General features: G+C 35.3%; 4 protein-coding genes across 7 annotated transcripts in view; 1 reads left to right on the forward strand and 3 right to left on the reverse strand.

Moving 5' to 3' along the window:
- Positions 1-4,025: 4,025 nt before the first annotated feature.
- Positions 4,026-10,111, reverse strand: LOC112162806 (heat shock protein 30-like). Its single transcript, XM_024298708.2, has 2 exons — positions 9,364-10,111; positions 4,026-4,223 (listed from the first exon to the last, which is right to left on the reverse strand). Exons 1-2 carry the CDS (start codon positions 9,885-9,887, stop codon positions 4,145-4,147), a joined length of 603 nt encoding a protein of 200 aa, XP_024154476.1. The 5' UTR covers positions 9,888-10,111; the 3' UTR covers positions 4,026-4,144.
- Positions 5,099-7,759, reverse strand: LOC112162807 (heat shock protein 30-like). Its single transcript, XM_036214601.1, has one exon. It carries the CDS (start codon positions 6,724-6,726, stop codon positions 6,124-6,126), a length of 603 nt encoding a protein of 200 aa, XP_036070494.1. The 5' UTR covers positions 6,727-7,759; the 3' UTR covers positions 5,099-6,123.
- Positions 10,112-11,608: 1,497 nt separating the features above from the next.
- On the reverse strand, positions 11,609-16,707 carry LOC112163351 (N-acetyllactosaminide beta-1,3-N-acetylglucosaminyltransferase 2). 2 transcript variants are annotated; one of them, XM_036214644.1, is made up of 2 exons: positions 16,442-16,707; positions 11,609-15,967 (listed from the first exon to the last, which is right to left on the reverse strand). In XM_036214644.1, the coding sequence occupies exon 2, from the start codon at positions 15,935-15,937 to the stop codon at positions 14,612-14,614; it is 1,326 nt and encodes a 441-aa protein (XP_036070537.1). In that variant the 5' UTR covers positions 15,938-15,967; positions 16,442-16,707; the 3' UTR covers positions 11,609-14,611. The 2 variants fall into 2 exon arrangements, with proteins under 2 accessions (XP_036070537.1, XP_036070536.1); XM_036214643.1 differs by having other exon boundaries at positions 11,609-16,222.
- Positions 16,708-17,061: 354 nt separating this feature from the next.
- Positions 17,062-24,163, forward strand: part of smad2 (SMAD family member 2) — a 16,233-nt gene continuing 9,131 nt past the window's right edge. For 2 of the 3 annotated variants that reach the window (XM_024299567.2, XM_024299569.2), the window contains exons 1-2: positions 17,063-17,256; positions 20,156-20,626. In XM_024299567.2, coding sequence (XP_024155335.1) covers positions 20,370-20,626 — 257 coding nt within the window. In that variant the 5' untranslated portion in view covers positions 17,063-17,256; positions 20,156-20,369. Of the gene's footprint in view, positions 17,257-20,155; positions 20,627-24,163 lie in introns of all 3 variants that reach the window. The other variant, XM_024299568.2, reaches the window with a different exon arrangement.

Here is a 24,163-nt window from a genome sequence, read left to right on the forward strand (position 1 = left end):
AGCATCTGTGAAAGTTTAATTCTGAATCACAGTAAAACTCTTATTTAAATTTGACTAATTGCTGATACTGTCAGGAAGCTGATGTGTCCACAGAAAAATAAAGTAATACATGACAAATGCAGTGAGGATGCAACGTCCTTTACATACATTTATATATTTTTTTAGTTTATTAAAAAATGTTGAGGAACTTGAGGTAATTTTCAGATAATTATTAACTCAAAATGCAATAATTCAAAATTTGTTGTTAATTAATCAAAGTTTAAACTTTGTGAACTTTGTACAATAAAGGAAAATGTGTTTGTTTTGTGTTGCAGAAACGTTTAAGGAGAATGTGGTTGTTGCTGTTATGCAACCTTTAACATTTTAACACCAGAATTCCAGTGTTTACCTTTGATTTACTGAAATGTTTCACCAGTTAACGTTAACATTTTGGAAAAGAAAGTAGGTCAATTTCCTGAAATCCATATGAAAATTTAAAAAACAAAATATGACAAGAAACTGGAAAAGGTAAGCACTATGGTACGTCTCTGAATAGATGATAACTTCCAGAATTGCTTCATGTCAAATTAAGTTTGATTGAAATGATGGATTAATGTCATCATCCAATCAGCAATCTCCCATAATACCTGCCTTTCCGGTTTCCGTAAAAATGAAAGAAAACATTTTTAAAAAGAAAAGCATTTGCCAGAGATCAAAATGAAATGCTAAAAAACTAAAGAAAAAATGGAAAATGTAGGTATGGAGGATGACATCTGACCATCATTTCATCTAAACTTTATTTGGCAGGAATCTGGTTCCAGTTTCTTGTAATGGGGCGCAGCAGCAGTCTACTGACTGCAAGGACCATATTGTTTTTGCATTAATATTCTATCTTTCTGGGCCTTTGAGCGAAAATTTCACCCCCGCCACATGAACGAAAAGTACCTCAAAATGTTATCACACCTAGGGAAAATTGTTCCTTATTGTTTCTAAAACATAATGATGTTTTTATTTTAGTTTTTGGAATTTTCAATTGTCATTGTAATTTTTTATATTGCATTGATGAAGTTGTCGGTTGCTTCAGGTCCACCGTACCGGTGCCTTTGGTTGCAGATCCCTGAACGAGGACAGTTGGACTATGTCAAAACTCCTTCCCCACTCACTATACAGTGCACTATTTAGTGCGTTCGCCATTTTCTAGTGCTTTCTCTTTACCGTTCCAAAATCGAATGCACTAGAAATTTCCTAGAAGACTACAAAAACTAGTGTGCATCAATGTTCATCACGTTAGCGAATATAGACCACAATGCATTGCGGTTGAACAATTTTAGCAAAAAAAAGTCTTTAAATGTATTTTTTTTAAATAAACCATCCATATTTTCATCATCAGTATACAGTGGAGTCACAAATAGACGTGAAATATTCGTATTGATTGGATTTTCTTTAAAAAAATCGGTGTTTAGAGTTCTTTTAGTTGCAAGTTTTTGTCATTTTAAATAATAAAAAGGCCTGCTAAAATAAAATGCAGTTGAATAGTATTTGGGGGAGTTTGGGATTTGTGAAAATTCTGGTTTGATAGGTCACCTCTCTTCTTTTTGCCCTATAAAATCTGGCAGCCCCCCCGGTTCTCACCGCCAGCCCCTCCACTGCAGTGTTTCCCTTCTCTTCTCAACCCTTCACCAACATTTATTTTTTGGTCCTGCCTCATCACCTTTCTTCCTCCCTGCCTTGCTCTCTCCTCCTTCATTCTCTCATCTTTCCACCCCCTGCTGCACCCTCTCTTCCCCCCCTCCTCCCCACACGTCTGTCTGTTGGAAACTGGAGCAACGTCTTAATCGAGGCTTTGAGACGTGACGAGAATTTTCAAGCAACCCCAGCTATGCAGCAGAGACTGCATACACACACTCTCCCACTTAAAACGCACTCGCGCGCGCGTGCACCGCAGCCAATTATCAACCTGCAACCCGCCGCCAAAGAGGAATAACTGCATGTTGATGAGCTGGCGGCTCTGCTTGTGAGCGCGCGTGTTTGTGATGATGGTGGCAGTCAGAAGCGCTTACATGGATTGAAGGATATCTGCTTTTATGTCTTCAAAGGAAAGAGGGGGATTATGGGGCATTAAAAACATCTCCACCAGGGACAAACTAAGACAAGACCGAGGAAGTGCCCGGGATTCTTCCCGTGCACACGCGTTTGATGCAGTTCCTGCACTTGCAAGGGTGCTTGTGTTTGTTTCTGCACACAAGCAGCATTAAGAGAACAATGGAGATGATTTACTTGGAGCTGAGCTTTGCCTCTCTCCTCCTCATCCTCCTCCTCCTCATCCTTCCTCTATTTCTGTTACCTTTCATTCTTTTCCTCCTCCTCCTCACTTATCCTGCCTCCAGTTTGAGGAGTTCATCCAAAGGTGAACGCCTGACAAAAAAAGAAGTATCTTTCCCCCCCTCACGAAACTCATATATTCTCTTTATGTGTCAAAAATATTGACATCAGCCTTGACACAATATCCCCGAGCAGCAAAGCGCTGTGTTTGCCAGGTTTCATCATCCCTGCGTATGTTCTTCAGAGATAGAAAATGTTGAAACTGAGGCAGGTTTTTTTTTTCTTTTCAGCACAGTCTTCCTCAAGACTCTGAATTCTATCGCAAATGAACATATTATAAGCAAAGCAAGTACATTTCTTATTTAAAGTTACTCTTTATTTTTAAACACCAACAATTCCACGAAGCAGTACAAAACTATAGCGGATAAAAGTCTGAAAAAATGTCCACAAAAAATCAAGTAAATGTCATTTTTCATAGCTGAGCGGGTGTCATTAGACGTGTTAGTTCATGTACTGTGTGAAGTTATAATTTAAAACAGTGAAACCTAAACAAAAAGCTTATCAAAAATAAAAAAGCAATAAAGAAAATGTGACATTGTTGAATATAATTGTTATCTTCCAAATTCAACAGACAGCTGGTGGAAAAATGTTAAAAGATTGAAATGTTGAGAAGGGAACTTTGATCTCTTGTGGAAAGCAACGCTGCCATCTAGTGGACGTATTTAGTTATTACAGCAACATGATATCCCTATATAGAAAAAAAGCAAAACTAAGTGCTTTTTAAATACTATTAACTTAATTCCAACAAGCTTTATTTTTTTAATTTAGACCAATTAAAAAATATCTTATCTTATTGATTTATTTTTTCACATTTTTTTCAATTTCCTGAAGTAAAAACATAATATTTACCACTGCCTTCAATCTGAGGATAAAAACGTTGATGATTTAAAAGAACAAAAAATAATACACTGAATTAAATTACAAATAATTCAAAATGCAATACATTGTTGTCAATATTTGCCAATATAATGAGCATCAATGTTAATACGTTTTTTACATATAGTAATATAGTAGTATATAGCAATTTTGGAATTAAAGATCTGATCAGCCCTTCAAAATGTCCGTTGTGAAATTTCTCCTGCTGTCTTCTAAACTTCAGAAATAATTATATATATTATGCAAACTTTATTCTATATTCTAAAAAATGTATTTTTTAAAGGACAAAATTTAATTGCATACCAAATAAAATTGTTTTATAAATGTATTGTCTATAACTGTAATAAAGGGATTAAGTGGAACTTCATCACAATAACTTTGCGGAAAACTCCTTTAATGTTGAGTTGACTCGGATGTCTACTATTGAATTAATGAAAACTACTAAGAAATACATCAAAAAAAGAAATGCAGTGCTGTGATACATCGTTCTTTAGCAGAGTTTTGGAAAACGTTTTATTTATTGTGAGGATACTTGTATTTATAGTTAGTGCTGAGATTTTGTTTGTACTTCTAGCTTTTTTAAAGTGGACATTTGTCAATAGAAAAAATTAAGAAGCAGTCAAAAAAAGCTGTACAGACATCAGTCATTTGAAAATATATAATTTATTTGTGCAACTTTAATTAAACAAACTTATATAACAAAATGGAAATGCCTGTGACTTTCATTCACTTTTTTTCTCTTGCATTTATGTGAACATATTTGTTAGAAACAGTCAATGCAAACTAATACAAAAAATAAAGACATTTTAATGATCAACAAAGACTAATGTAGTTAAAATTGTGTTCATCTAAAACTAATGGTATATTCCCATGAATGTGTGTGTGAGTCCATGTGTTCCTGTTGGTTCTATGGTGTGTTGTGAGTCTTTGCTGTGCTGTCTTGTGTCTGTGAACCCTCTCTCTGCTGTGGTTCCTCCTCCCAGCTCCTCTTGATATCTTATTATCTTTAAAATTAATTTCTACCAAAGAATTGAAAAGAAAAAAGCATTTTTTTAACAATGAAAAAGTAATATTAAATATTTTCCAAGAACAAGAATTAATTAAAGACAAATTGGTCACTATTTGTAACAGTTCCAGTAGCTTCTAGAACAGAGGTCTGCAACCTTTAACAGATAAAAAGCCTTTCTGAAGGATTTCTTACCAACAACATCCCAGTAGGAGCCATTAAGTCTTATTTCACCCTTTAGAAATATTTTTTGTATTTTTGTATTTATAGTATTGTTACTTAAATACAAATACATTTGTTTGTTCAAGAATAAATAAAACAGAAACATAAACAGAAAATCTCCTTTTTTCAAAATATGAAATAGTTTCTAATTCTTTATAGGTCTGCATGACTTTCTTTCAAAATAAAAGACATCCTGTTCCACATTAAATCATCTCAATGCAATGAATGTCAGATAGTGAAATTTCTGTAGTGATAAAAAATAAACACACACAGAACTACTGCTTGTGGTGGATCTCAACCAAAGAAAAAAAAAATCAGTCATTAAAATGACCCATATCATGTTTTTCATATTTAAAATCCTAGATATTTTATTTAAAAAATTGAAAGTGCATCTTCAATTCTGATGCAGAAATTCTGGTTGTGAACTGATTTGCTTCATAAGCCTAATCCAAAAAATATGTTACTTTATCAAATAAAAAATATTGTATTTTTCTTCAACCACAGAGCCACAATGGAGTGGTTAACGAGCCGCAGGTTGCAGACCCCTGTTCTAAAAGTTTCTGGTTCGTACCAGAAACAACCACCAGGTGGTGTTGTTTAGACATTGAAGAAAAACAGCTGTGGTCGATCATGTTTTATTTTATTTTTTTGTTTGTTTGGCCAAAAAACAAACAATAAAAAGACTGTTTATCATTAAAAATGACAGAAAAGGAATTAGAGATGATTTATTCATTTTAGTAATATCTTGTAGTCTTCTTTATTTTAGTATATTTAGTCATATAGGTATACTTGTGGTCCCCAGAATCCTATCAAACAATAATAATTTTAAAATCCCTACTACAGTAGCTCCATTAAAAACGTTTTTGTTTTTATGCAGACTTCTTGTATTACTGCTGAACTTTTTTAAGAGAATATTTTTAACCACATCCTACATGTTTTTTTCATGCATTTATTATATTTAACTGCAATATAAATTGGTATTTCATCTAAAAAATGTAATAGATCCCAACTTATTCATTTGATTAACTTTAATATCTAATTTTCAAATTAGTAATATTATTAGTTAACACTTTAAATTAACAAAATATAATATTTTATTCTCTTCTTTTTCGACTTTTCTCTTCAGGAGTCGCCACAGAGAATCATCTTCATCTAAAATATAACAATTTACATAAATATTTGTTTTTCTCAAGTTTAGTAATGTATTTTTTTATCTTACTTTTAATGTTTTAATTTTTGAGAATGTTTGGACAAAACAACATTTTTAGTATGTAATAGTTTTATCCCATTTGATTGGAAATTTGCAGACCTTTTCAAGTGGATACAATTAATGAAAGTAAAACAAAGAATCCATAGAAAGAAACCATTTTTTATTTGAAACATTTATTTTCTAAACTTTTAATTTAAAAAAAAACACAAATATGACAAAAAGTCACTTTCTTACATGATGATGTCTTGTTGTATTTGAACGTTCATTCACATTTGTCCCTGACATTTCAGTGAACATGTTTGTAGCAAACAATACAAACTAGCTAATACATTAAAAATGCAGACATTTTAATGATCAACAAAGACTAATGTAGTTAAAATTGTGTTCATCTAAAACTGATGGTATATTCCCATGAATGTGTGTGTGAGTCCATGTGTTCCTGTTGGTTCTATGGTGTGTTGTGAGTCTTTGCTGTGCTGTCTTGTGTCTGTGAACCCTCTCTCTGCTGTGGTTCCTCCTCCCAGCTCCTCTTGATGGTCAGCTCTCTGTCAGCCTCCTCTTTGGGTGCCTGGATGTGGAGCTTTCCGTCTGGAGACAGGCAGCAGGTGACGGCTTCAGGGTTCAGGCCTTCAGGCAGATCCAAATCCTGTCTGAACTCCTGGAGTCTGTAAGAGTAGGAGCCTTTCCCGTCCTCCTGTTTCTTCTCTGTCTTCCCGCTGACTCTCAGCTTCTTGCCCACCTGCCTGACAGACAGCTCCTCTGGAGAAAAGCCTTGAGTGTCCAGGGTCAGGCCAAAGTGCTTTCCGTCTTTGTCCAGCTGGAAGCTCACTGGTTGCAGGGCCACACTGCTCTGGAAAGGCTCCGTCTCCTCCAGGATGTTGTGCTGAAATGTGTCCATCAGCTCCAGACTGCGGCGCAGCTCCTGCAGGTTCCTCTGCAGCAGATCCTGCTGGGAGAACAGAGGTCTGACCTCTGGCCACAGACTGCGTACAGGTGAAAAGAAGAGCATGGATGGACTGAGATCAGAGTGAAGTCCCCGAGAGCACAGCATCTTCAGAGTCTCAAGTCTGGAGTCTTTGTGTTGTCAGATGAATGTTGGCTGAATGGTCTTTTCTCTTCAGTGTATCGTTCTGTCTCAGCAGTGACTCTGTCCCACATTTATACTCTGACAGGAGGAGAGGCGGAGAATTCAGGAAGATTCTGGTAAATACCACACAGTTCCACTAGATGGTGCTAACTGACAAGATTCAGTGGCATCCCCTCCACTCTACTTGCTAAGAAAGACTTTGATTGTGAACCTTTACCAAAAATGAAGACATGAAAAAAGACAAAGTTTTGAAAACTGAAGAAGAATTCTTGAATAAAAAACAAAAAGTTTTTTCAGGCTTTTAGAAATTTGACCTTTGGGTAGGCCTATTTTATATCTGTTTAAGTGCAAAAAGAAAGAAACAAAACCAAAACAGTTTGTGTCTTAATTAGGGTTTAAGACAGAAATTAAAATAATAAAAAAACAATTTTATAAAATGAATGTTTACAATATATTTTCACCACTAAAAAAAATATATCCTTTCATTGAGATCTTTCCAACAATTAAAAGTCTTTACAATGTGATTATGTCTCTCCACTGATAAAGTCATGCAACACACCAGACATATGTGCCATGTCACTTCTCTTTTCTCTGAAATGTCCTTTATTGTGAAAAAATATAAACCAGATGAAGGTCATTTATCATAATGTTGAATATGTTTGGTAAAAAAAAAAAGAACAAAGAAATATTTAATAATTATCTTTAAAATTATTTTCAAGCAAAGAATTGAAGAGAAAAAAGTATTTTATTTTAACAATGAAAAAGTAATATTAAATATTTTCCAATAACAAGAATTAATCAAAGACAAATTGGTCACTATTTTTAACAGTTCAAGTAGCTTCTAGAACAGAGGTCTGCAACCTTTAACAGATAAAAATCCTTTCTGAAGGATTTCTTACCAACAATATCCCAGTAGGAGCCATTAAGTCTTATTTGTTGAAGAATAAATAAAACAGAAACAGAAAATCTCTTTTTTTCAAAATATGAAATAGTTTCTCATTCTTTAGAGGTCTGCATGACTTTCTTTCAAAATAAAAGACATCCTGTTCCACATTAAATCATCTCAATGCAATGAATGTCAGATAGTGAAATTTCTGTAGTGATAAAAAATAAACACACACAAAACCACTGTTTGTGGTGCATCTCAACCAGAAATGCATAAATCTAAAGAAAAAATAAATCAGAGCCAATAAAGTGACCCATATCATGTTTTTCATATTTAAAATCCTAGATATTGTATTTAAAAAATTGAAAGTGCACCTTAAATTCTGCTGCAGAAATTCTGGTTGTGAACTGATTTGCTTCATAAGCCTAATCCAGAAAATATGTTACTTTATCAAATAAAAAATATTGTATTTTTCTTCAACCACAGAGCCACAATGGAGTGGTTAAGGAGCCGCAGGTTGCAGACCCCTGTTCTAGAAGTTTCTGGTTCGTACCAGAAACAACCACCAGGTGGTGCTGTTTCAACATTGAAGAAAAACAGCTGTGGTCGATCATGTTTTATTTTAGTTTTTTGTTTGTTTGACCAAAAAACAAACAATAAAATGACTGTTTATCATTAAAAATGACAGAAATGAAATTAGAGATGATTTATTCATTTTAGTAATATCTTATAGTCTTCTTTATTTTAGTATATTTAGTTATATAGTATACTTGTGGTCCCCAGAATCCTATCAAACAATAGTAATTTTAAAATCCCTACTACAGTAGCTCCATTAAAAACGTTTTTGTTTTTATGCAGACTTCTTGTATTACTGCTGAACTTTTTTAAGAGAATATTTTTAACCACATCCTACATGTTTTTTCATGCATTTATTATATTTAACTGCAATATAAATTGGTACTTCATCTAAAAAATGTAATAGATCCCAACTTATTCATTTGATTAACTTTAATATCTAATATTCAAATTAGTAATCATATTAGTTAACACTTTAAATTAACAAAGTATAATATTTTATTCTCTTCTTTTTCGACTTTTCTCTTCAGGAGTCGCCACAGAGAATCATCTTCATCTAAAATATAACAATTTACATAAATATTTGTTTCCCAAGTTTAGTAATGTATTTTTTTATCTTACTTTTAATGTTTTAATTTTTGAGAATGTTTGGACAAAACAACATTTTTAGTATGTAATAGTTTTATCCCATTTGATTGGAAATTTGCAGACCTTTTCAAGTGGATACAATTAATGAAAGTAAAAGAAAGAATCCATAGAAAGAAACCATTTTTTATTTGAAACATTTATTTTCTGAACTTTTAATTTAAAAAAAAACACAAATACGACAAAAAGTCACTTTCTTACATGATGATGTCTTGTTGCATTTGAACGTTCATTCACATTTGTCCCTGACATTTCAGTGAACATGTTTGTAGCAAACAATACAAACTAGCTAATACATTAAAAATGCAGACATTTTAATGATCAACAAAGACTAATGTAGTTAAAATTGTGTTCATCTAAAACTGATGGTATATTCCCATGAATGTGTGTGTGAGTCCATGTGTTCCTGTTGGTTCTATGGTGTGTTGTGAGTCTTTGCTGTGCTGTCTTGTGTCTGTGAACCCTCTCTCTGCTGTGGTTCCTCCTCCCAGCTCCTCTTGATGGTCAGCTCTCTGTCAGCCTCCTCTTTGGGTGCCTGGATGTGGAGCTTTCCGTCTGGAGACAGGCAGCAGGTGACGGCTTCAGGGTTCAGGCCTTCAGGCAGATCCAAATCCTGTCTGAACTCCTGGAGTCTGTAAGAGTAGGAGCCTTTCCCGTCCTCCTGTTTCTTCTCTGTCTTCCCGCTGACTCTCAGCTTCTTGCCCACCTGCCTGACAGACAGCTCCTCTGGAGAAAAGCCTTGAGTGTCCAGGGTCAGGCCAAAGTGCTTTCCGTCTTTGTCCAGCTGGAAGCTCACTGGTTGCAGGGCCACACTGCTCTGGAAAGGCTCCGTCTCCTCCAGGATGTTGTGCTGAAATGTGTCCATCAGCTCCAGACTGCGGCGCAGCTCCTGCAGGTTCCTCTGCAGCAGATCCTGCTGGGAGAACAGAGGTCTGACCTCTGGCCACAGACTGCGTACAGGTGAAAAGAAGAGCATGGATGGACTGAGGTCAGAGTGAAGTCCCCGAGAGCACAGCATCTTCAGAGTCTCAAGTCTGGAGTCTTTGTGTTGTCAGATGAATGTTGGCTGAATGGTCTTTTCTCTTCTGTGTATCGTTCTGTCTCAGCAGTGACTCTGTCCCACATTTATACTCTGACAGGAGGAGAGGCGGAGAATTCAGGAAGATTCTGGTAAATACCACACAGTTCCACTAGATGGTGCTAATTGACAAGATTCAGTAGCATCCCCTCCAATCTACTTGCTAAGAAACAATATTTTTTTTTCTAAACCAACAAAAAAGCTTTGTTTTAGTTTTTTAGGCCAAAACAAAATATTTAATGTGAGACTTTTGGAGATTTTGCATTATTTACATTCATGGAAATTGCATTTATTCCGTCAAAAATGTTTATGGTTATTTTGCACAAGTTTTGTAAATTCCTTTTTATTTTTAAAAGTAATGATAAAATAAAAACAACAGAAACACACAAGAGAAAACTTTTCTTCAAAAATAGTTTTAAATCCTGATTATTCAATGAAAATTGGTCTATTTATTTATCTATAACTGTTTCCAGTTGAATCTGGAAGTTTCTTGTTGGTACGAGAAATGTCCCGTAGATGGTGCTGTTTCTAAGCTTTTCTAAATATCAGCAATGGTTGATCTTGTTTTATCTTTTACATTTGTAAAAAAAAAATGTGTTCATCTTCAGAAATGACCAGGGAATAATTTTAGAAGGCAATATGTTTTATATTTTTAAATACACTCATTTACCTTAGTAGGCATATCCTCAACATTGACAAAAGCCTAAGTTCTTTTTTAACCATGGTTTTGTTTTCACTTGAGATACATTTATGTGCATATGCACATTGTATTGATTAAAATAGAGTGTAGTTTGTTTTGTATTATGCATAATTGCCAAGAAATCTATTATCACAAATATGTCATTGAAACATGCTCACATTTATGTCCAATAAAATCTAATCTAATCTAATCTTGAATAAAACAAAAATGTAGTTACATTTTTTTCTTCATATATTTAATTATTTTCTTGTACAAACAAACAAAACAAAATATAAATATCACTTTTTTCCTTATTTACGTCTTGTTATATTTGACTTTTGGTGTTTTTTTTTTTAAGTTTTAAATTCTCTGAACTTGCTTCAATGATCTGTTTACATAAAAAATCCCAATGCCCAGTTAAACAAAAACTTTACTAAGTCATAGCTTTAGTTTATTGTCAATATGTAATCATTAGTAATAATAAATAACACACATATATATATAGCTTTTTCTATTGCATTCATTTTTCCATTACTAACTTACTAACACAACGCTTTTTTGTTGTTTTCCTAACGAGTTTAGTTTTTTTTCTATTATCAGTGCAAATATATATTAACTTCTGTTTAAACAAATCCAGACCAAAAACATGATATTATTTGGAAGAGCTGCATGGATGAACTGTTATTGTTTTTTTCTGTTCCATCATTTGGTTTAGGAAACTCTCAGATTTGAGAAATATAAACATACAAAGAAGACTTTATTAAAATCCATGTTTTTGATTCAAAGTAAACATTGAAACACATTTTCTGAACTTTTATTTCCTTCTTTCTAAAGGTCTCAGGGTCCAGTCTTTATATATCGGTCATAAAGCTTTTAACTCTCCATCCGCTGTCTGCCTTCTGTTGATATACGATCAATAACAGACTGGAGAGCTCTTCTTGTGATTTGAGGTGTGAGTTTGGCGGCCTGAGAGAATTCCCTCCAGATTTCAAACCTTTATTTATAGGCAACTTTTTGAACAACAAAGTGTAGCACAAAGTGCTTAACAGGATTTGGGAAAATCGGAAATAAGATCAAAGCATAAAATTCTTACACTTCTTTTCCCACCCAAACAAAAAAATAATAATAATAATAATAAAAATAACTAAAAATAAAATACAGTAATCCTTCCAAAACAGGTATCCAAGTTTTTTACAGCAGGGACCTTAAACAGCTCTGATCAAATATACACAATGAGACATAAAATACATTAAATAGAAAAATAAACAAATAAACAAGAATACGTTATTTATTGTCAAACAAACAACATAAAAATAAAACAATCAATTATTTAATTTAGAGCATGTAAGAACATACATAAAAGGTTCAAAAACAGCAGGATAAACAACTAAACACTGGTTAAAAGCTAACTGAAAAGGAGGGACATAAGCCTGTTTTTAAAGCTACTACTTTCTCTTCATTAAGCTGTCTGGAAAGCTGTTTTAGAATCACAGGGCATTGCATTGAAAAGATGCATCACTGTGCTTTTGAGTTTAGTCTGGGAACAACAGAAAAAGATTTGCTAGAGGATCTTAAAGTTTATGCCCTGCCCAAAAATTGAAAAAACTAATTCAATTTGAAGAAAAACGCAGAAACAACATGAAATGTAACCCCAAAACACATGCACATGATGTGATTAAGGTCTGTGTCTAAAAAATGTTTATTCTACCAAAGCAAAAATCAAATTAAATTTATGTTTTTTTTTTATATTGTTGAAAAAAATGTATTTACCTGTGAACAAATTCATATTTACAAGAGAAAAATACAGAACTGTCCTATCAGTTTCAATACAGATGATAAAATAAAACAACTTATTTTAATGCTGTCATCACTTAAATTTAACTGGAGAAAAAAATCCTTACCTTTAAATGATCTTATTAGTATTACAGTATGTTATAAACTTTTCAATGAGGATTTTTTGGGGACATTTATAGTTAAAAAAATGCCTCTAGAATGAAAGTATTAAGACTTTTATCTACTTAAGCCTTGGTCAAATGTACTTGTATGAGGTTGACCTGTATGGGTGCTGAGAGTATTGGGGTTGTCCATGCTCATGAAGGTCGTAGAGAGGTGTGTCTTGCAGTTCTCTTGAAGCTCATAGGGCCACGGACGTGATAAAAATGGAATGTACCATTGTCGTGCGTGTGAAAAGTGAAGTATATTAGTAAGGATTATTTAAGTTCCATCCACTTATGATGTTCTATGCATTATCCCAGTAAACACGGCCAAGTGTGCCGCATATGGTTTAAAAGTGGGCAGAAAGCTCCTCTGCCCAGGATCTGACTGAGCTAGCTTGGTCGCCCTCCAGACTACTGGTCGCTGGGCAACATAGCCAATGTGGGCAAACACAGGTTGGGCCACCACTAAAACTATGGACAAAACCAATTGATGCCCACTTTTAAACCATATGGGGCCAACCTGGCCTTGCTGGCTGGGATATGGTGCTATAGTATGGTGCCTTTATGCCACACTCTAGTCCAGGGGTGTCCAAATCCAGTCCTCGAGGACCGATCTCCTGCTGGCTTTGCAGATTGTTGATTACCTAAATCAGGTGTGTTTAGCCAATAAAGAGCATTCATGGTAGGTTGGTTAGAAAACATGTAGGACACCAGTCCTTGAGACCTGAATTTGGACACGCTCAAGTCGCTCAAGTCGTTCTTCACTGATTACGAGCAAACAAACTCACAGGGTTCACAGATGATACGCAAGTGCCTGATGTCTACACAAACTACTCCCTGATTGTCTAATTTCCTCATTTCAGACAGTCAAGCTGCACCAAAAGAAGTCCGCACAAATAACGAGAACAGAACACGTGAGCTCCTTGTACAGACTGCAGGATTTGTCGGATTGGAATAATGAAAAATGTTTATGACATGCCTGTGTCTCACCTACTTTACTCTTACTTACCCTTACTTATCAAGTGTTCGCTATGAACTGTTGCCTGCAGCATACCCATAGAAAAAATGTGCAAGAACAATTTTGTACTATGGTTTACCTAAAACTCTACGACCTTGATATTTTGTGTGTGTCCTATACAGATTTGAGAATTCTCCACCTGCAGACAGGTCCATATCCACCCATAAAGACAGCTGTGACTAAGACTTTGATTTTTAAAAAAATAAATATGATAAAAAACACATTTCCTCAACCAAGAGAAAACTCTAAAATAGAGAAAATAATGATTTCCTTAGTACAGTATCTTACATATTTATACTTCCAACTGCTTTCTTTGTATCAGTCATAGATGCTACAGAGTCATAAAACTGCTGTAAGCTTCTGTAGTTTTAGTGTTTTGGCTTTAAAGACCTTCCCAACTAAATAAATCGACAAAAAATTACATTCTTGTAAATTAAAAAAAAAAAAAACGTTTCTGCACTTTACTGTTTGACTGTGGCCCTTATAATTTATTTTTTTTTCTTTTTATTTTGTGAGTATTGCAATTGACAACAAAGTGGAATAAAATATTTACAGTGAATAGTATGGGCACATTTTGCAGGTTTTATCTGTTGCTTGTTTAAATTAAAAAGTGTAGTTTACTACATGAAAAACAATGTAACTTGTTTTTACATTTAAGTATCAATTTGTCCATTTTTTTACACCCTACTGTTTTCAAATGAAAATAATCTGTTTTCTTTTTCGACATTAAAGAGTTAAGTACTATGTTTTCATTAAAATGTAAAAGTGTAAATTGTGCAGGCTGCTCTGAGTAATCAGAAAAGAAATTTAATAAAATATTGTTGCCCTTTTTTCTATTTCATAATAAATGTACCATTGAGGTAGATTCCTTCCCTCAGAGTAAAATAATCCTCCAGAGAGTAGTTGCCCTCATCAGTGCATTGTTTGCTTACCATAAGCAGATATATATAAATATTTTTTCAAATTAGTCTGGAGGTTGCATTAATCTGGTACTAAACTCACTGAATCCTATTTGGTTTGCAAATAAGCTTCAGCACTGACCAGCCAGATTTTGAAGCTGCTTCCATAGTGTCAACATCTCGTTGGGAGTGCGTCTGTGAACAAGCATGAGAGATCTGTAGGCACAGGGATTGCCCCTGTCTGTTACAGGAAGATCAAATGTTAGAAAGCCTGGGTGATGGCTCGGCGAAAGCCCAAGTCTCTGAAGGCACATGCCAAGATAAACATCATCAATTGGGAAGAGGCGCACCCTTTTGGACACTTCTTTCAGACGTAATGCAACTGAGCTGGAATACACCACCCCTCCTCCACCAGCGTAGGGCGGGTACACGCCTTTGTAGAAACTTTCTGGTATGAAGTATTTGGCAGACGGCTCACGGTGTGGCATTGCGTTATAGATGACATCTCCAACGAACAAATCCATCTCAGTGTCGTTTGTCCTCCACAGTCGGTGCTCTTCCCTCTTTTTGTGCAGGTAGTCCAGCAGGGCGTCCGTTCGAACAAAAACATCATCATCCCCTTTAAAAATAAAAGTGGCCGTGGGGCAGTACTGCTGGATCCATCGCCAAAGCAGCAAGTCTTTTAGGGTCAGATTATAGAAAGTGTCTCTGAAATCCCACTGCAGAATATCGCCATACTTCTGGTTCTCAAGCTCCAGGAGGTTCTTCAGGTCAGGGTGCGGACCTGTACTTGAATCCTGTCTTCCAAGCAAAAAGACGGTCTGAACTAGTTCCCCTTTCTTATGTGTATCCCCAAAAACAAGGCCACTGCGTCCCCATGTTTCACGGATTGCCTGTCTGTTTTCAAAGTTTCCAACTTGGGATTTAATGGCCATGAGAAGCATTGGAGAGTCCACTCCGTAGATTTCGGCACCCCTCCTACACATATCAGGCTGATTGATGAGGGTGGGGTACTCCCTGCAGTGCATCGACCGGATAAATGCCCTCATTTGTTCTGGTAAGCTGTTTAAGTCGTGTTTATGGGGGACTGAACATGCGTCTGACATACAGTCCGAACATGCATCTTCAGTCTCTGCTAAAAGCTGAGCGCTTGGCTTCCACGTTGTGTTTTTTCTCAGAATCGGATTGTGCTGACGATCCCAAACGTGCTGCAACTGGTTCCATATTGCACCATCCTCCAAGCGAAGGTTCCAGAAAGGGCTAAGTGGATGGGAGGCCAAAGATGAGGAATTAGGAGAAAAGCCCGGTGCAATATAGTGAATTATAATCTTTGGAGGAGCGTAAGACATAGTGATGAATATGGACACCATAATATAAATCAGAAGATGACCAGTCATCATACAGGGCAGGAGACACAGGCACAGAAGTCTACTGTTACATTTGCAGCATCTTCCCATTGCTAGTAGTGTTATAAGTCGGATATGTATCTGAAAAAACAACAACAAACAAACTATTAATATCTCTTTGCATAATCCTCCCAGAAAATAATGACGTTCTTTTCTCTGAACACAGAAGAGCAATGATAGAAGCGTACATTTCATAAAGACCAGGCAACCCCTTGGTGTTTCGGTTTCCTTGGAGATAGTCCAGTGGGGGCTATTAACAGGTCTTTTCTACACACTCATATTATTGCCATGTACACCTGCATAGCTGTTGGTAGGATCAGAGCCCCTGTAGACATACTAGGGAACATTTAATAAAAAATAAAATAGATTATCTATGATGATTTACCCTTAAATCTCTGTATCTCTTATATTTTGTAATACTGCAAACAATCCAACAATTGACTGGCTAATAATCTAAACTTTTCACAATCTACATTTATATACTTTATGTAAAAAGTCACTCATTCATGTTTACTAAGCTTTTAGCAGTATAGAAGGCTTAATACAAATACTTACAATTTACTTTTTGACTAAGGATGCCGACTGAAATGAATGGGATGAAAGCTACAGTATCTTGTGGTGTTTACTCCTTTCTTTTCTCTTCTTTTCTTTTAGTCCAGGTGTTTGCAGTTAATGCAGAGGCAGGTTTGTCGCTCATCATTCATGTCAACATCCGTCCACCTCCGTTTCTGCTTAGAAAACCTGTCATCACAGGTGAGGCAGCCTTGCTCGCACGGAGCATGCGCGTTTGAACAACTCGACGCGCAAGAAAAAAAATATGTCCATAAAAAATAAGCACAGATCAATTTCCAATTATTTAAATATTTATTTATTTTTGGGGACAAGTTTTGATTTGTATAGAAGTATATAATATTTTATGGAAGCGTATTGCACATATAGCGTATTGCACATATATTAAAAAAACGGGGAGTTTATTTCCTATTTTTTTCGTGTATTTAAAAATACCTCTCTTTTATTCCACAAGAACATTTTTTTCATTTAAAATCTTAGGAGTTCAAATCAGATACATAAACATCGCATAAATTCCTCCGTAGCTCCCAAACTGTGATAGACATCACCTTAGACCAATAGGACGAACGCTCAGCCAATAGAAAAAGAGAGTAGGCGGGACCTAGCAGAGTCGCTCAAGGGTTATGTTTTGTATAAAGCAATACATGTTTGGTTGAGCTATGAATGAGGAGCCATCATCCCGGCGGCTCGAAGGTGGAAAATACTGTTAAAAGTCTAAATACAGACGTTTAAAATGAGCAAACAAATGTTTTGGACAGGTACCTAAGTCTTCATTCAACGCCAGAGTATCTTTTCGTCGGGTAAGTGCGTTTGTAAAGCTGGAATTTCTTTCATTTTTGAGCGACAGGACAAGCAACAGACTGTTTATTTGTCTGTGGCACTAAGTAGCAAGCTTGCTAACAGATTTTGTTTTCTAGTGGATGTTTTTTTTGCTAGCTAATGGCGGTAAAGGTTCGGAGCTTTCGGTAATTTAAAAGCAGCGTAATTATAAATGTTGTGAGGTAACATTAGCTTTTTTCCTCCGTGACTTTTGGGTCTAAAATGAGGTGTTTGTTTTGAATCCTCCTTTTAGCGTTAGCCTATTCTTCAAAACGCGAATGTGCATGCTCGCTGAAAAAAGTAAGCCCCCCAAAACAGTTTCTTTACAAACAAAAACGGTGCGAATATCAACATGTTTAATCTTATTTTCACAATTGTTGAGTTTAAATATTATTTCGTCTTTTTGTACCTTTTTTTGGGGATATTTTTCCCCATTGTTTTACACATCTCAACGATGACACTGTTAGTTTAACATGAAATCTCCAACACTCGACAGCGTTGTATCCCTTGTGCTTCAAACAAGAAATGATTGTATTTTAATGAGTGATTCAGCCTCTTTCTTGTCACTACTTAAGTATTAACCTCAAGAGAGAACCATCGCTGTCTCCCTCAGAGGTCACCTACTTTAGATAAACATCTTAAGGCACTGCATACTTAAATATTTAGACCATTTGAAGAAAATACAGGCTTTTTTATATACAAAAAAGCTGCTGGTAACCATTGTCAGGAATGGTCATTCAGAAATCCATTTATACTGTAGTGTAGGTAAGAAGTCCAAAGGTTAAGCTCCTGAACCAAATTCCAAGAAGGAGCTTGGACTTTTATAGTAACACATGGAAGACCGATATACGTTCTTCAATGGAAACAGAATTACAGAAATGTTCAACCAGTCAGGTTTTATTATATGTTGTGCAGTTTCTCAGTAATTTGGGGCATTAATGGATGCTAATGTTGCACAAACCGCAGAATAATCTTTTCTTTTCTTTTTTTTTTATCTAGTAAAGCTAAATTTTAATTTAATGTTACAAGTTTCAGTTAATGTTTTGAAGTATTAAGCATGATGGGATGTTAGTTAGCATTTTTCTTTTGTGGTCCAAAGCACTCTTGCTTTTTGGATATACGTTTCAAAACTGATGGCATTTTTTTTAAAGATCTCCCTTTGATTAAAATTAGGTTTTTAACAAGTTTCTGTAGCTTTTTACTGTTGATGTAGAACATACATAAAGAAAGAAAGTAACTATTTCCTAAAACACAACTTTTTTAAAGCTAAACTTTTTCTTGGCTACATGAACCCAGAGGAAGGGTTAGGGTTACGGTTAGGGTTAAACCACCAAATGGTTCCTGAGTGGAACTGTGTCTGCAGCTTACTGCTTCCTCAGGGGATGGGTTTACTGCAAATTTCACACATCTAGGTGTGTGACAGCTTATGTGACTTTACCTTTAACTTTGAAAAACCAACAACAAAAGTTAGCTTTGGACGCAGTTAAAATATGTGTGTGCACTGTGCATCTTGGCTGCACGTATTACGTGTGGCCAACGTAAATTTCCATCATATTTTGTGCTGGCTGCACGTAAATATTTAAGAATAATATAAGCCAGAAAGATATCTGATCTTAAAAATTGCATTTCTGAGTTTTTTTTTTTTTAGCATTCTTGTCATTATGAATCAGGGGTAGATGAAAAAAATACATTTGAAAAAGATCCTTTTTGGGATGTAGAAAATACACTGTGCATAATAAAGTAGAATACTCTGGTGTATTTAGTTGTGGATGACTAGATCCATGTATATCATGGTTTTCCTCATCTAAGATGGAATTTGGTTCATAGCTGTACAGCTGGATAGCTTAAATATTGCTAGCCGTTTTTGTTGCATCAGTAAAGTTAGGTTGGAGTTGTGAGGGCTGTAAGCCAGTGGGAGAGTTTAAACAGATGGGTGATGGGAAGCGGGGGGTTCACCCCCAACTCAGAGGAGCGTCTAGCTACTTCTGCCCTGCAGAAACTAGAAAATGGCACAATTTTAAAAAATATATTTTAGCTAGAAACTGCATAATCAAAAGACAACTGGGAGCGCTTTTACAATACATTGAAAGATGAGTGGATCTTTAAAGGGAACTGCTTCAGAGCTAAGATTCTTGCATGTTTACAAGTTCTCCAACAAAAGTCTATAAGAGAAACTGCATAGTGCTTGGATTATATCCCCATCACATCTGTACACATCTGTAGTTGTCTAAAGTTGTTTTACTTACATACTTCAACAATATATATTTTAAAGGACAGATATTCTCTGAGAATAAATTAAAAGGAAAGGCGAGATATTCTGGTGGATTTTACTGTATACTTTCACATTTAATGGGATCAATGTTGCATTAGAAAATTATATTGGGAAATGCCCCTTTCTGGCTTTTGAATAATAACAATATCAATGATAATTATATTACTAACTATTGATATTATTGTTTTATGACTTCATTAGTCTGTATTAGTCATCAGAAAAGCTAAAAGTTAGTGTATTTTATTGATTTTGCTTATTCAATGAAATGACAGAATAGATGAAATGATATAGCTATAGTCATTCGTATCACAGGCCAACCTGTGCTTGCATATTGTTGATATTTGCTTAGAATATTTTTTTGTCTCAAATTGTATTAACTGTAAATGAGATTGCTGTTTTTTTTTACTTACTAAATGTTTACTATTGCTGAAACATGTTGTTCTTTGTTGAATGACTTGGTTTTGCCATCTCAGAACTCTGATAAAAGTGAAACATAGTATATGTGTGCTTGAATGATGTTCAATTTTCTAAATAAACCATGTTTTTTTTCTGCTTCACTCATTTATTTTTTAAATATTGACCGTATCTTTTCTCTTTTTTTTTTCCAGATATCGTCGGATTCTCTTCTTTGTCCTTTATAGTTCTAAGATTTCAAGAAGTATTTAGGATAACTTTCATTGTGACAGAGCACACATACTGCTCAGGGTCATCGCTTGCATCACTCTTTCTACACTTCCCCCCTCTTTTTGATTTTTGGCTACTTTTTAAGCAACAAGTAAAAAAAAAAAGAAATCCTGTCTGCTAACACATAGCCAAGAAACCATGTCCTCCATCCTTCCTTTCACTCCCCCTGTTGTGAAACGCCTCCTGGGATGGAAGAAAACTCCAACAAGCAGCGGAGGAGCAGGAGGAGGAATCGGAGGAGTCGGGGAGCAGAATGGAGGAGGACAGGAAGAGAAATGGTGTGAGAAAGCTGTGAAAAGCCTGGTGAAGAAGCTGAAGAAGACAGGTCAGCTGGATGAGCTGGAGAAGGCAATCAGCACGCAGAACAGCAACACAAAGTGTATAACAATACCAAGGTGAGAGAAGGACACATGGAGACATGGGCATGCAAAAAACATTTGTAAGATTATGGAAATCAGGTACATCCCTTTTTTATTAGATTTTGCTATATTGGGACATAAATACATTTTACAGATCATAATTGGTTCTTAAAATCAGCAAAATAAAAGTCTAAAATATTATGAAAACTTTTTGTTCTCTATAAAACTTCTCGCCACCCAACAAAATGATGGTTGTTTCAGTTTCAATATCAGTGTTTGCTTCATGTTGAGTTGCGTGAGCCGAACCTTTCAAACTGTGCACGACTACATTTTAGTTAACACATAAATTCCTAATATCATCAGATTATAAAGTAGCACTGAATTAGAATAGAATAGTCTTTATTTGTCATTGCACTTGTACAATGAAATTTAAAAGCAATCCACATTCCCTGGTGGAGAAGCAAAAACAATAAAATACAGAAGAGAAGTTTAAGAACTGAACCAAAGCTGTACGTCCAATTGCTTTAAAGCATGTTATCTATGAAGAAAAATGAAGTACTGTGACGCATTTAAAATAAAAGTATTCAGTATTGCAAAAAATATACTTTTCAGAAAGTAAATTTACTATTACAACTATCGATTCCATTTAGAATTTAGTTTCCATGTTAAAAACCTTCAGTTATTTTTTGTTGTTTGTTTTAAGTTCAGTCTTTAAATCCACTAGGCCTTTAAGTCTACAACTAGCATGGGCACTCACCATAACTTAATTTCACATGTGTGGCTGTCCATTTAAGTGCAGAGAGGTGCTGCTGATGCAGTTTATTAAGCACTAAATAATGTGACGAGGCTGCAGCGCATCCGTCAGCTCAGCAAAAACAAAACTTGGGAACACAGCACCTTTTTTTTCTACTGCAAGATCTTTTAAACAGGAAAGCATCAGGTCTGGATTGCTGGATTGGGTCAGTTGAATTTTCTACACCTTTTAGAAGGATAAAATCCCTCTTTGCTTCTGTAGTTTGGTAGCTCTAGCATCACTTTTCTTGTAAGTCTGTTTGGCTGTGCTTGAAGCTAGTGGTTTTTATTGAGAGCTCTAATATGAACTGCAAACACCACCTTACATTGGGCTTTGCACCTGCCCGCGATGCCAAAAGTGCCAAAGGCTGGTTCTCCTGACCTGAACCTAATACCCCAAAACTTTGGGCTCATTTGAAGAGGAAAATGTGCAACACAGACAGTACAGATGACCTGAAAGATGCTTTCCAAGAAGAAAAAAAAAAGAAACAAATTTCAGAATCCTGGCATTTGTTTATTGATCAGTCTGTCATGTTCTAGCTTTCAAAGGCACCAAATCTTAGATTTTTACTATTCATAGACACACACACACAAAAAGTTCAAGTATTTTAATCCATATAGTAATTCTATATTATACCTTTTTTAATTGACAGACAAGAAATATTTAACCTTTTCTTGTTTTAAATATGCTCACATGTTTATTAGACAAAATTTAATGACTGCATTTTTGCCAAATTGCAGTTGAAAGTGGAATTTTTCTTATCTAGACATGGGTTTGGCTCTGATGACAACTGAGGAAAAGACGTGTTCTTATTAGGTATTGCGTCACAGAAGACAACCACCAGTAATCAGCATTCAGATCTAGATGTTGATGCCGTGTGTTTCATGTACAATCTCATGACCTGAAATTCTTGTTGTTAGTTTGAGAACCTGTCTGCTTTTTTTTCCTTATATTTTTTTAAATAATGTATTTAGGGGAAAAAAGTTGCATTTTTCTTGTGGCTAAAAGTTGACTGAAATTTATTAATGGAAAAGGACTCTGAAATTAAGCAAAACATATATTCTATTAAAAAATTGCTGTTGTCGTTAAGTAATTAATTCAATTTATTATTGCTTCATTCAGTACATAACGCATCTTAGGGAATGCTTTCGTCATTTTGGTTTAGCTTTTGGAAATCTGTAAACAAATGCAGCTTTTCTTTTTTGTATGCAACATACCAAAAAAATGAAATTTTATCAATTTTTGAATTATAAGTTATTAGTATGCCCTAACATAGCTACTTCTGATGAATGCTGAGGTGTGTAAACGGGCATGAAAGGGAGATATGGTTCAGGGTCACCCATACACTCACAGGAAGAGACGGCTGTTGTGCAACAGCCGTCCACTTCCCCACTGTCTCGTGTCAAAGGTTAGCAGAGCAAGAGAAATGAAACCTGACTGGAGGAAATGGATAGGCCACACATGATGCCAACCAAAGTTGACCCGAGTTTTACTTGATGCTTCATGCAGAAAGCTCAACCCCAAAATTCTAAAATATTATACTCTGGAGCAACTTTTAAAAATGATGCTACTGTACCATTGTTCCACCAATGAACTGCTCTATTTAGCTTGTGTATATGTGTGTGTATATATATATATATATATATATTTTTTTTTTTTTCTTTTTTTTTAGATGTTTTTTTTAAGCCCTATTCTAAAACTTCAGAACTATTGCAGTGCCTGTGTTTTTCTCCTGGAGCTAAATGATATACCAGTTTAAGTGAGGATATAAAAACAACAATAAGCCTAGTTTGTTTACCTAGTTGCAGGGTAAACATGATAGGCTATTTACTGAAGGAGGCTCAGAATAGCGCGATGCAGTAAATGCCTATTATGTCACTGCAGCATGGGAAATGTGACATTTCAAGATTTTCAAATTTTTGTTACTTAGGAATTTAGATTGAATGCTTTAAATAAAGGGTTATTTTTTCTTTACAATGTATGATTATGATTTTTAGTTTTGTGATTTGACAGGAAGTAACTGCTCATACGATTAAATGTTTTATTTTCCTTGATTGTTCTGCATAGGGTATAAGGCAGTTTGTATAGCCAGCTCACCGGTTTCCTAGATCTCATTACCGATACATCAGTATTACATAAAAAATAATTTGTATGCCTTGTGCTTGTTATTGAAATTTGCATTTTTTTGTTCGAGATGGACTAATAATAGCTGCTAGAGTTGGATAAAATTCCAGTTGTTGGATGCATATCTTCCTATGTGCCTTTGAACGCATGGAAATGAAGCTGATGAGTAAGATAAAGGACTGCAGTTCTTGTCTTGTAGTCGCCTGCTTTGTTTTGTGAAAGATGTCAAAAGGGTATCTGGAGGACCACACTGATAGCAGGTGGAGAGCTTTGTAGATAGCAGAGGCAGGAAATGTTCCAGGAAAGACCAAAAGTGCAGATGTGTAGAGATGAGTTCAGTTCAGCTTAACCTGATCTGATACAAATCCTGTAGGGTTTAAAAAAAACAGAAGTTTTGTCATGGTTCAAGTGGACCTCAGCTTGAAATTATCTTCAACTTGCACAGACTTTTGAAAAGCCCTTTTTCTTGTGATTTAATTCAACCTTTAGGTGAAAAAGGAGGATAAGACAGAATGCTATCTGCTTCTGGTGACTCTGTTCTTCTTGGCAGTTGTAGCAGAACTTTGTGGATGTTGATAAGTGTCAAGATACAGCCTGCACTGACGAGTGCAAGGCAAGGCAAGGCAAGGCAAGGCAAGTTTATTTGTATAGCACAT

This window comes from Oryzias melastigma, linkage group LG12, assembly GCF_002922805.2.
Source record: "Oryzias melastigma strain HK-1 linkage group LG12, ASM292280v2, whole genome shotgun sequence".
Lineage (NCBI taxonomy): Eukaryota > Metazoa > Chordata > Actinopteri > Beloniformes > Adrianichthyidae > Oryzias > Oryzias melastigma.